Here is a 12,329-nt window from a genome sequence, read left to right on the forward strand (position 1 = left end):
CACATGACAAAGAATTGAGATAACCTGGACCAAAAAGATAGATACCCACCCAAACTGGCTATGGTTGCCCTGTAATCGGATAGATTAGACATTAAGAAAAGCAAGAGCTTGGTGCATAGTTAATTGTTTCTGTAATGCTGTATTTTGGCAGAGCAGCAGTTTTGCAGCTCAAAACTGCCTTAACGGGGTGAGGGGAACCAATTGTTTTCTCTGCAGAGAGTGGGTTTACGTAAGTAACATCACAAAAATGTCCATCTGTGGTGCCAATGCTATAACCCATAAATGGGCTAGGTGCCTCTCAATGCCTTCCACACACACAAAAATTGGCTGAGACTTTTTGATTATACTGAAAAGTTGCCAACATATTTGGGAAGCCAGACAGGTATACAATGCCTTGGCCAAACCAAATGGGGTGGAATGTTTTCCATATCTTTTCAGAAAAAGCCACATAGATAATGTATACTATTTCAGAGAGCCAACAGATACTAGTTTTTAGAACCCTGAAGGAATGAGGCACTGCATTATCTTAACTGTGACATGAACTTCATTCCTAAAATTCAAGTGCAGGCTAGTTCTCAAATTTCTTTTAAGTAGTTCTAATTGTGCTTTTCTAGTATGGGCAAAAGTACAACTCTTAATCTCTGGCTCTCTGATTCATTAGGATTTTTGTGTGCCATCCATTGGTTAATTAGTGGCACTGTTTGAATGTGACAAGTGCTGAGAAAGAATGCCATATAGGCTTCCATTGTATACATCGATAGGTTTATATCTCCCACTCTTGGGTGTGTTGTTCTTTTTAAAATATTTGAAAAAACACCAAAGGTGTTGAGTAACATTCTGTGTACAGTTCAGAAGACCCTAATGCTTCATGGTGAGAAAATGAATGGAGCTGCTTTAGAAGGATGGAAGGAAGGAATGGAGGATGGGAGAGAGAGAGAGAGAGAGAGAGAGAGAGAGAGAAAGGAAGGAAGGAAATGAGACAGGTGACAAAAGAGTTGAGAGAGCCTACTGTTGTAGGTGGCATTTCAGACTTTCCAAGTGTCCAAGTGTGCCATAAAGCCCACTTAGAATAGGTCAGCCTGGTGCTCTCTTGTCTTTTGCAATTGAGTAAGCAAGCCATGCAACAGAGAGAGAGACCCACTTACATCTGTTGTAGGCATTTTATGTACACCTAAGTCTTGCATGCCAGGTATAAGGGCCAGGTGAAGGAAGGGAACACCCTGAAAGATCCTCTGGGAAGGATGGTAGTGGCGTGTGAATGTTATTTTGCTGTTGTTGTTGCTTAGTCATTTAGTTGTGTGCGACTCTTCATGACCCCATGGACCAGAGCACGCCAGGCACTCCATTTAGTCCTCCTTAATTATTAATCTTGTGTTTTTATATGGCATATTTCCTTTTTGTTTCTGGTATTCTCAACTCCTACCTGCCCCCCCCCAAACCATTGGAAAGAAAGAGAGGTGCATGTAGATATTATACTGTAATAGGAGGAGAGTTGCTCTTATTTGTTCTTGATCATCCACACTTTGGAGTGTGGTGGGGAGGAAGTTAATGGAAACTTCCCTCTCTTGTAAGATGCTTGTTTGCGTAATACAAATGTTTCTATTTCCATTTTTTTAAATGCCTAAGGCTGTGAGTTTATCTTTTTAATTTCTCCAATATTAAAAGATAATGGTCTTCCCCATTCTTGCAAGAACTTTAACCTCATGGGGACTACACATCACTCCTGGATTGCAAACAGCTGATCACTGCTGACACCCACCACCCACTCACTCCTGAAGCAGCCATAACAAATGCTGGCCACTAAGGCATGCTGCCAAAAGAATTGGGGGTTCCATCCAGAAAAACCAAATGCTGGTCTAGTTCAAGCCCTGCCCAGAGAGGTAAGTGGGAGCTTGAACATTAGGCTGACACATCTTGACAGTAAAGTCAGACAAGTCGGAAGAGAAGATGCGAACTACTAAGTCAAAGAAGCCACATGTAGCAAAGTGATGAAAGATGAGAGAGACCAAAACCATCACAGCCATTTGATGAATCTTTCAAGGATAAGAAAAGAACAGACACTCTGAATTTTTGGCAGCAAAATCTGTAGTAACATTTCACCTCTTTCCCTCCTTGTTTAATAACAGAAAGAAGTACATGATAGGAGGCATATGCTGAAGCTCAAGGAAGTACATGTTTCGAAAGCATTTTAAGTTCAACTCTAGCTGTATTTGACATTCCCTTTTATTCTGCCCTGTCATATTTGAAGGTTTCAACAGAAGACGTCTGAAAAGTTTCAAGGACAGTGTTTCTGGAATGATACTACTGTTTCGTGATAGCCAATATTTTTCATCAGCCAATATTTTTCACAAGACTATGCAAGTAAGATCCATGCTACGGATCAGTGCTCACTAGTATAACTTTTAAAATACTTTCAGGGTTGCTTTAAAGGCTGTGGTGATTTTATCCTTTGGATAAATTATAACTGTAGGATCGGAAGTTTGTTAAACACATTCAGGAGTTTATCTTGTAGAGAAGTGTTCTGGAAACCTATTGTCCCAGTTTGAATGTAACGTTCTCAGTTCAGCAATCTCTGTTTTGATGGAGCAGAACTGAACTTCAGGGGAGGTTATCAAGGGTTACTAGTCATGATGGCTGTGTACTGCTACCTCCAGTATCATAACTACGCATTGCTGGGGAATACAGGTGAGGACAATGCTGTTGTACTCATGCCCTGCTTGTGTGCATCTAGTTGGCCACTGTGAGAAAAGGATGCTGGAGTGGATGAACCTTTGTTCTGATCCAGCAGGGCTCTTACATTTGTATGATTTCCTGGTTTGTTAAACCATGGCTTGGAATAACATCTGGACCAAGAAACTGGTTTAAGTGCTCACAACAAACCACAACTGCAAACCACAGTTCGATCTTGGTTTGTAGAGATCCCTTTAAGTGATAAGGCAGTTTCTCAGTTCAGAAGTCATGGGAAACTGTAATTTAATAAACCAGAAGTCAGAGGTGTGTGTGGGAGAGGTGCTCAAGTTCACTGCTTGTTCCTGCTTTAATAAATGTTTTTTCTTGGTCTGGCAACTTCGTGTATGAACCAGCCCATAGTCTTACCAGTCTTTAAAGCACACATTAGTTTTATATATTTATATGTAGTACTATATTTCGGTATGGCATGAAGGCCGGCAAAAGTATGTATGTCTGCTAAGCTTAGCTAACATATGTAAAACATACATTCCTAGGTACGGGTTGATTAGAGAAAAACCACTCCTTATATTCTTGCTTTCCCTTTTTATATAACTTCACATCAGAAGGTGGCAGGCAGGAGCTGCTTATGGTTAAAATTAGCTAGTACTGGTAGATACAATCGTAACACTGTACCTTAGCTGGCAACTTCACGTCTATTTCAGAACTTCTTGGGCCTACTAAGGAGAGTGGAACTATAAAAAAACTAGAATACCGGGGGGGTATTCTCCTCCCCTACCTGTCCTTGGTGGCTCTTTTCCTTAGGGAGGAAGCAGAAATTTTGGGAATACTTCACCACCACCATAGTATCATAGGCATAATGTTTACACTTTTGCAATCTAAAATATCTTACTCCTGCTATTGTACATCAGGAGTCTCCAGTCAAGCTGAGATTATTTTAGCGTCCTTTCTTCTGAAGCTTCATGCACAAATTATTCACCAGTTATGTAGAATTATAATAATACCACAAAGCCTTGTTAGTTTTGAATAGATCTCAATCAAGTGAGTTTCCTTATTCAACCGGCCATCAATTCTGAGTACTCTGTTTAGGGACATTACAGTCCTAAGATACGTCACACTTCAGTAACATTGTACACATTTCAAAATGCTGAACAGTGCAACCATTACCGTATTTGTCACTCTGTAAGACGCACTTTCCCCCTCCTAAAAAGTAAGGGGAAATGTGTGTGCTTCTTATGCAGCGAATGCAGGCGGGAGGCTCTGTCAGCGCTCCCTTTAAAGAGCCGCTTGGAGCTGCGGAAAAGCCCCCAAGAGCCGCACACACACTCTGCGCGCTCTTTAAAGGGAGCGCGGCTCTTGGGGGAGCCTTAGCTACACGCAGCCTTTCCTGGGCAGGGGATGAAGGCTCCCTTTGCCCGCCCTTGGGAGAGGCTACGCGCAGCTAAAGAAGAAGCCAGGACAGAGAGTGGGATCCATCCCGCTGGCTGTCTTGGCTTAAGCCATAGCTGCGCGTAGCCTCTCCCGGCCAGAGAGGCTGCGTGCGGCTAAAGAAGAAGCCAGAACAGCGAGCGGGATCCCGCTGGCTGTTCTAGCTTCTGGCTTAGCCACGGGATGAAGTCTCCGCAGGGGAGCGGGGAGCCTCCCCTAAAAACTAGGTGCGTCCAATCGTCCGGTGCGTCTAATAGAGCGAAAAATACGGTAATCTGAAAATTCTCCAGTCTGAAGTAATATACTTTTCTGGAACAGAGAGGCTGCTTTGCATCTTACTTTTTACATAGCTATTTTTAGTAACATCCAAGCTGATAAAATAATAATTGAAGTCAGACACATGCACTATAGACCTGATGGGGAAATAGTATCAAGCTGCAGAATTCACAACAACATGGGTGGTAAAACTGGCATGTCAGCCACAAGAAGCAATTTCAACACCGCCCATGGGCAACTGTAGAAAGTGAATATGTTTCTTTGTATGTGTATGGGTCTCTTTTGATAAGCAGGCTGGTGTGGTCTCACAGTTCCCAGAATCTGCCAGCAGCTTCCATGGAGATCCAATATGTTTCCCATCAAACGCAGGAATTGATGGGATGCTGCTTAGTATTAAGAAAGCTTCCCTGCCTCAAACTATTTGAAGTGCAACAATGAGAAGATAGACACGATCCATCAGACTCTTGTAATTATAATGAAGCCTGGAACGTCGCTTGCCTTCAGGCCTTCGTGTTCCTCATCCACACCTCTCCTGACGGTTGCTCACCAGCAGAATATGAGTCCTCCTCAACTCTCTGCACCTTATTCATCTTTGTTGTAGGGCTGAACCCTCGGCATGGCTCATCATTGGGTCAACTGTGGTTTTTTGAGAATTCCTTTTCTACACCCAGACTTGGGCTTCCCTTTCAAAATGGGAGAGTTCTACTACACTTACCACAGGCAGGGATGTCACAAAGCTCAGATTTAAAATTTTCATCTAAGGTGAAGCACCATGGAGCCTCCTTCTGATTCCCTGGGTTTCGACAATAGGAGTGTCCCCCATTCAGCTCTGGGTATCGCACAGCAGTGAACGTGTGCGTGTGGGGGTACTGAGAATTCCATGGCTGGCACTGTCGCCCAGACTTTGTGACACTCATTGTCCCTCGGTAGTCTGCTCCTGTGCTGTTGTAACATTTGTGATCTGTAAATGACAAGAGCAGTTCAATTGTGGTGAATCAGAGGGGTATTGTGCACATACTGATTGGTGTAAGAACATGAAAGTGAGAGAAAGTATCATTGTGCTGACCCGAGTCCTTCAATTTAATTCAGGTTCTCAATTTGCAGAGGCCATAATGCTAGGCTTGCTATTCATTCATACACTTGAGAACATACAAAGTTTAGGTTTCGGGAATTAAATAAAAAAAACACTTATCCCAAATATTTTAGAATAAAAGACATATAAGAAATCAAAACTGCCCTGGAAACCTGAAATTAATCCCTTACTTTGGCATGAAAGTAAAGAGCAGCTGTGAGAGCCAATTGTTGTTGCGCTATCTTAGAAATACAGCCATTTGATATTATGTTAATTCTAATCAGTCTGTGATCTAACATGAACTCTACTCAGTGTCTGGAGTCAGGCCTACTAATGTAGCAAAGTACTGCATAGCAACCTTTGGCCCTTTAAGAAGTCTTTACTTACCATTAGTAGTGCCATTTACTTTAATGGAATGGCTAATGGGGATTTTAATGAGCAAGGCTTTGGATTCCATACACTAACTGGCGTAAGAATAGTACAAAAAGCAGTTTAAAATATAATAATAGTTAATTTATATTTTGAAATGCACTACAGTGGTACCTCGGGTTACAGACACTTCAGGTTACAGACTCCGCTAACCCGGAAATAGCACCTCGGGTTAAGAACTTTACCTCAGGTTAAGAACAGTTTCAGGTTAAGAACGGACCTCCAGAATGAACGAAGTTCTTAGCTTGAGGTACCACTGTATTCTAAATAAGCAGCTTGCAAACTAAATCCAAACAAACGGGTGGGTGCATTGGAAGATGGATTCTGGCATAATGAATGGGGCTTCCTACCAGGCTAGTAATTGAAAATATGAACTTCTGTGACCACAAAGCATATTACTAATTCTTCTTGATGTTTAGTCCTATCCAAAGATGGGTAGGATATTTTGTATGCAATACATCAAGTTTACAGCTATCACTCACTCTTGTTGATTGGATCTGCCATAGGGATGCCAATGCGGATACAATTTACAGCTTCTGGGCTATCAGGCTGTGGAAGATCTTCGCAATTAGGCAGCTTTAAACGCATCAGAATCATCGGGTTCGATCTTGCAAAGATGTACTCAGTTTGGCAAAGGACATTTTCCAGAATTTCACACTCATCACGGCACAGATCCCGTGGCTTTGCAGCTGAAGAAGTCTCATCGCAGTATGGGAAAGCGTAATGGCAGAGTGAAGGAATGGCAAACTGGGAACATTTATCAGATAAATGACTGGAGGTTCCAATCATAGTGAAGGCAGCTGTAATATACACATACCAAAAAAGTTTAGGCAATACAATGTGAAGTGACATATTCAGCACCATAATGCTTGTTCATAGCCTAACCAGGGGTAAGCAAACTTTTTCAGCAGGGGGCCAGTCCACTGTCCCTAAGACCTTGTGGGGGGGCCAGACTATATTTTGAAGGGGGAAAAAATGATGCAAGAGCACCATGAGCCCCGGTGGCTGCTTACCTGTGTCTTGCGAGTGGCAGGGGCTGGCAGTGGGGGGAAGATGAGAGGCGCGCAAAAGGGCTCCGGAGAGAGGCTGCTTAAAATGGTGGCCGCTCAAGCGCTGCTGCTGCTGCTGACACCAACAAAGCCCAGCCCCCTTCCTCCTCTAGGCAGAGCAGGGAGAAGCCAGGAGGAGAGAGGAGGCGCTGCCGCCGTGTGAGGGAGAGGGAAAGAACGCACGCTGGCGGTCCACGCGGTGATTGCTGGACCGTCCACGGGCCAGATCTAGAAGGAAATTGGGCCTGACCCAGCTTGCAGGCCTTAGTTTGCTTACCCATGGCCTAACCACTTCCAAAATAAGATACGTAATGGGAAGTCTATCTATGTGGAGATGAAAGTCTGTTTGAAATTTTCAAAAATTATTTCACATTGAATATTGACAACACTGCATGAATTGTGACCTGACCATGCTGAAGGTCATGTGCTATAGACTCCGTTCTCCTTTTGCTGCCTGTGTGGAACTGAAACAGGGTAGTTGTTAAGCAACTAGCAAGTTACAATACAAGGCCTGAGTTTGATGGGCTGACTGACAAATTGTGAAGCCCCGCTTTAAGGGACACTGGTCTATAAAGCAGACATTGGGTGGAATCCAACTGATGGCCTTCACAACTCACGGAAGGGCTTTTGATACTGTGGCCACCTTCACTAACAAAAGAACCCTACAGCTGCTGTGTAGAAGGTTTTCTACACTGTTTTGAAGGTGCCTCCAACTCTCTGGAGCTGATGGGGGGGGGAGTTACGTGGGGCCTGCAGGGAGGAGGAGTAAGCAATAATAATCTCCCATCCTTTTCTATTAGCAGATGTGTTCACAGGAGTAAAAGCCCTTTTGTAACGGGAACCAACTGGACTTCACCCGTAGTGACATTGAAGACCCCTTTAATGCAGCTGGAGTTAAGTCATTATAAATTTACCATTCTGTTTTCGATAGAACTTAAGCACCAGTAACTTTGTCTGTAGCCTTTGTATATATTATAAAGTTAAATGGTTGTAAAAATACACACACAGTTGATGAAGCTTAAAAATATATACAAATATATTTTCATTTTACATCTTTTTAAGCATCAGTTTCGTTTTCATGGTAGCATTTCCAAAAGTTGTAATGTTTCTTTCCTTAAGAATATGTTTACACAGAGCTAACCATATATTCTGCTGCCTATGAGTACATTAAACATTCTAAATCCCAAGCAAGCTTGCTATAGTGTAGATTATGGTAAGGTCAAGAATGATGGCAATCTAGTTGAAAACAGAAGCAAACTTTACATACCAGTAATCTGATTTTCTATTTCACCCTGCATATGCAAGGACTCCATATAAATGGTTCGGTTTCCAATAAACCTTGCACATGCTATCCCTCTGTATGGCTGACAAAATCCATCTTCTTCATATTCATCACTAAAATCAAATAGGCACAACTTAATTACACTCTGATGAGCACTGTAGAGGCTGTTCTCAGTAAAGAAGTAGGGTGTCATGGAACCTTAAGGACCAGGAGAAACTAAGCAGCATATAGAAATATACAGTGTGAGTAAACAATAATATTCAAAGCTGGAAAGATCTACAGTTGCCTCAAGCTACGAGTGCCATAGAAAGTCTGGGATGCAGCTGCTGGGTGACCTTGGGCCAGTCACACTTCTCTAAAGTCTCTCAGCCCCACTCACCTCACAGAGTGTTTGTTGTGGGGGAGGAAGGGAAAGGAGAATGTTAGCCGCTTTGAGACTCCTTAAAGGGAGTGAAAGGCAGGATATCAAATCCAAACTCCTCCTCCTCTTCTTCTTCTTCTTCTTCTTCTTCTTCTTCTTCTTCTTGGGAAACAGCATTTCACAGCAAGGTTTATTTCCGTTCTATGGAATCTCCAGCCTTTGTGACTAATTAGGCCCACCAGGCCTCCCCATTTGGCCTGCAGGGTAGTTTTGGCCGAGCCACATTCACCTTTCCTATACCTGACATCAGATATGGGGCAAGTAAAACCCTGGGCATTTGGAAAGAAGTGTCTCCCCTAGGATCCCTTTAGAGGGGTTCCCATCTTCCTAGAAGGGGGGCAGGTGGAGACTTCCAGCTCACCCCCCTCTGACCCTGACCAAGGATCCAACCCAATGTCTAATCTGCCAAACGTTGTGACGATTGCTATGAGTCAGGCATAAAAAAAGCCCAGACTCACCCAATTTTGTCCCGGGCCCCAAATATGGCAACCAGATACTTCCATAGCAAAGTCATACCCTTGACTTGCCCCTTGGAGTCATAGTCCTGTTGTACAGGAAGGGAGGGAGGGAGATCCAGCTCTAACAGGAGCTGGGTACCATAGCTGCTGGAATGTATGGCTTGGAAGAAGACCTGAGCGAAGACTCCAGTCAGCTATGTCTGACTCCCACTTCCTGTTCCAGGGCTGCCTGCTATTGGTCCAATTTAAGGGTGGGACCAAATTCAAAAAATCTGTGGTTTCTGGGAGAGGATATGACATCTCCCACTGGCCATTTGGGAGATGGAAGAAGTGACCTGGCAATGGCAGCGAGATGCACTAGGATGCAAATGCTGCACCATGCCAGAGAAAGTGAGTGGGCTTTAAATTTAGAAGAAATAAATAGAAGGAACTTTGAGAAGAAATGCATTCATTTGATTTACAAAACTAGAGATGAAACGAGGGCAAAGAGTCTGTTCAATTGGGTAAGATTTTTATGGGCTTTCAGATAGGTAATTTTAATGTTATATATAGCAGAACATACCAACACACATGTATTAGAACCATAAGATTTATTTTCATATTCTTAAACTCTCTGCCATATTCTGTAATGTTGTTCCAACTCTATGTGGAGTAAAATGTAAAAGCTTTTGCTTGGCAAGAAAACATTAATGCAAATGGATAAATAATATTCCGTCATACTTTCCAAAAGAGTACAAAATGGTTACTTGTGTCCAACTTAAAACAAAATACATGCTCACTCTGTTTCATGACAAAAATTTGGAAATTCAGAGCTTATATTTTACTTTGGAAGGGGAGAGAGAAAATTATCTCAGATACTGTTTTTGTATTATTTGACGTATGCTAATATGTGGCCAGGGATTCTTTGAGAGGAATGGTGGGATATAAATCTAACAAACAAACAGACAGACAAACAAACAAACAATATTAAGATGCAGTTCTGAAACTTATATTTTTGCTTTGTCCACTTATAAAGTGATATTTCTAAAGCCTGCATGGCACTACATTGTCTGAATGCATGTTGTACCAGGTACATTAGACTACACTTCTGTAAACTGCAAAAATGTATCTTTCCGAATGTGTGGTCACTACCAAATCTACTGTCCACTGGAATCTTTTAGATAATGACACAATCCCATAGGATCCCATTGTTATTGACTGAAGATGCAGGTAGTTTCACATGAGTTATCTGAATCAAAAAGCAAAATAAAGTAATTAAATATTAATGTTTTGCAGTAATCACTTCCTTTCCAGAAGTGGTTTCCTTTCCAGCTCTGCATGGAGGCACAAAACTATGGTAGCTGCTGTCAGATCAACAGCAGCTGTTACCAGTTATGGAACAGCACTGATAACACTGCTTGGATCTTTCCTGGCAGCTTTCTTACATCATTTTTGAACATGAACTACAGCTCATAAGCTCACATTATGAAAATGGCAAGAAACACCTAGAATTTGCTTTTTTGTTTGATGGAGCTATGCTGGTTTCCCTTGGAGAATGGCTAGCCTCCCAAACTTAGGATAAAGAAATCTGTACAACGGGTGTATTCAATGCTATCTCTACTCAGAGTAGATCTATTGAAGTTAATGGACATAACACAGGTTCATCCATTTTAACGGGTAGAATTCTAATGAGTATAATTTAGTTGGCTACAACTCAACATGAGGATTAGACAAATAGGCTATGGCTATCAATGCTGAGCACTGTGCATGCTACTGTATTTTGTATTTTGTACGAAAGCCTCTGTATTTCATGTGCTCGCTGCATCAGCACATGAACATTAGCTGCCGGGATAGCTCAGTCGGTACAGCATGAGGCTGTTAATCTCATTTGGCATCAGGTGCAGAAACTGATATTCTGAGAATCTCAGTTAAGATCTAAAAACAAACCAAAATCCAGAAAACCAAAACTACAGTAAAAGCTAGAAACAAAACCTGAAAATTTCTAGTTCTTATGATGGCCTGGATAACCTTGAAAACAGGTTGGGCAGTCAGGGCCGGCTCAAGTAATTTTGGCACCTGAGGAGAACCACAAGATGGCACACCCACCCACACCCTGCCAGGGAAGAAAGAGTGAGTGAAGGTTTATATCAGGAACAAGATATAAGGGGGGATAAAGATCCACATCAGGAACTGCTGCCCCTGTGGATCCTGCTGCTTGAGGCAGGGCAACCCTGGGGCAGTATATCTGGCAACATCTTAGAAAGCCTAAACAGACTGGACTGGAGTTCTGGTTAGAGTGGAGCTTCAGTGCTCTGTATAGCTCCTTGGCTGACAGAACCAGCATTATGCAAAAACAATCAGTTTTATTTGTTCGCACAATATATTCCAAGTGCAGAACTTAGGCTCCACTTGCTACAGTATTTGTAGCAAGAAAAACTCTTGCTCAGACAAATATTTTACTGCTCTATTGCTGTCTTCACCTAGCTATATGGAACTCTCATAATTTGCTCTGTGGGTTACAATAAGAACCAATACCAGTCTTATACTCAGTGTTCATTGATTTTACAGCTACAGATAGTAAAAATGCAGCTGGATTTGGTGTTACTTATCACCGGATAATCACGCTCAGTTGTTAGCCCAGGAAGTCGAAGTTAAATCCCAATTAAATTGAAATGTGAGAGGAAAGAACTTCCCTTGTGGAACCAGCAAAGCTTTAGCCCTTAGGTTATTTTTAAAACTCTTGTTCTACCAAATTCCTTTTTAGCTGATACTTGATACCTTTTTAACATGAGCTTTATTAACAGTGATGAAGTGCAACAACTTCACAGTCAAGCAGTTGTATCTGTGCTGGCCACCCAGACAGCCACCCTTTCATGGCTTTGTTGTAGCTTTCTAGCATAAATAATACAGGTCTAATGTATCTGAGGTCCTCCTTAGTAAAACACTTCACTGTTTTTGCACATACAAAACCTATTTATCTGACACATTGGACCAGGAAGCTGAGATTCTCTAGAGGAATGCTGCACACATATATTCCTTGCCATAAGTAGGAATTATTATACGCACACTTTAACACAGTATGAGCCTTTAACTTTTTTTTTTAAGCTTATGAGGTAGAGAACAGGATACTTTTTACCTCTTTTTACCTCTTAGTATTTCTCCAGAATGATATACATGGCCATAAACATTGTGCCAAATCCCAAAGTACCTACTTAGATTCTATACAATCCTTAAGACAGAAGTCCTT

The 12,329-nt window shown here is 42.1% G+C and overlaps 1 protein-coding gene across 3 annotated transcripts in view; it reads right to left on the minus strand.

Annotated features, from left to right (window-relative positions):
* The window catches only part of ROR1 (receptor tyrosine kinase like orphan receptor 1), a 165,284-nt gene that overhangs the window by 4,782 nt on the left and 148,173 nt on the right, over positions 1-12,329 (minus strand). For all 3 annotated transcript variants that reach the window (XM_082227556.1, XM_082227555.1, XM_082227557.1), the window contains exons 5-7: positions 8,210-8,337; positions 6,376-6,693; positions 5,108-5,353 (exon numbers count right to left, since the gene is read on the minus strand). In XM_082227556.1, the coding sequence (XP_082083682.1) occupies positions 5,108-5,353; positions 6,376-6,693; positions 8,210-8,337 (692 nt within the window). The remainder of the gene's footprint in view (positions 1-5,107; positions 5,354-6,375; positions 6,694-8,209; positions 8,338-12,329) is intronic.

This window comes from Podarcis vaucheri, assembly GCF_965113315.1.
Source record: "Podarcis vaucheri genome assembly, chromosome: 6".
Classification (NCBI taxonomy): Eukaryota; Metazoa; Chordata; class Lepidosauria; order Squamata; family Lacertidae; genus Podarcis; species Podarcis vaucheri.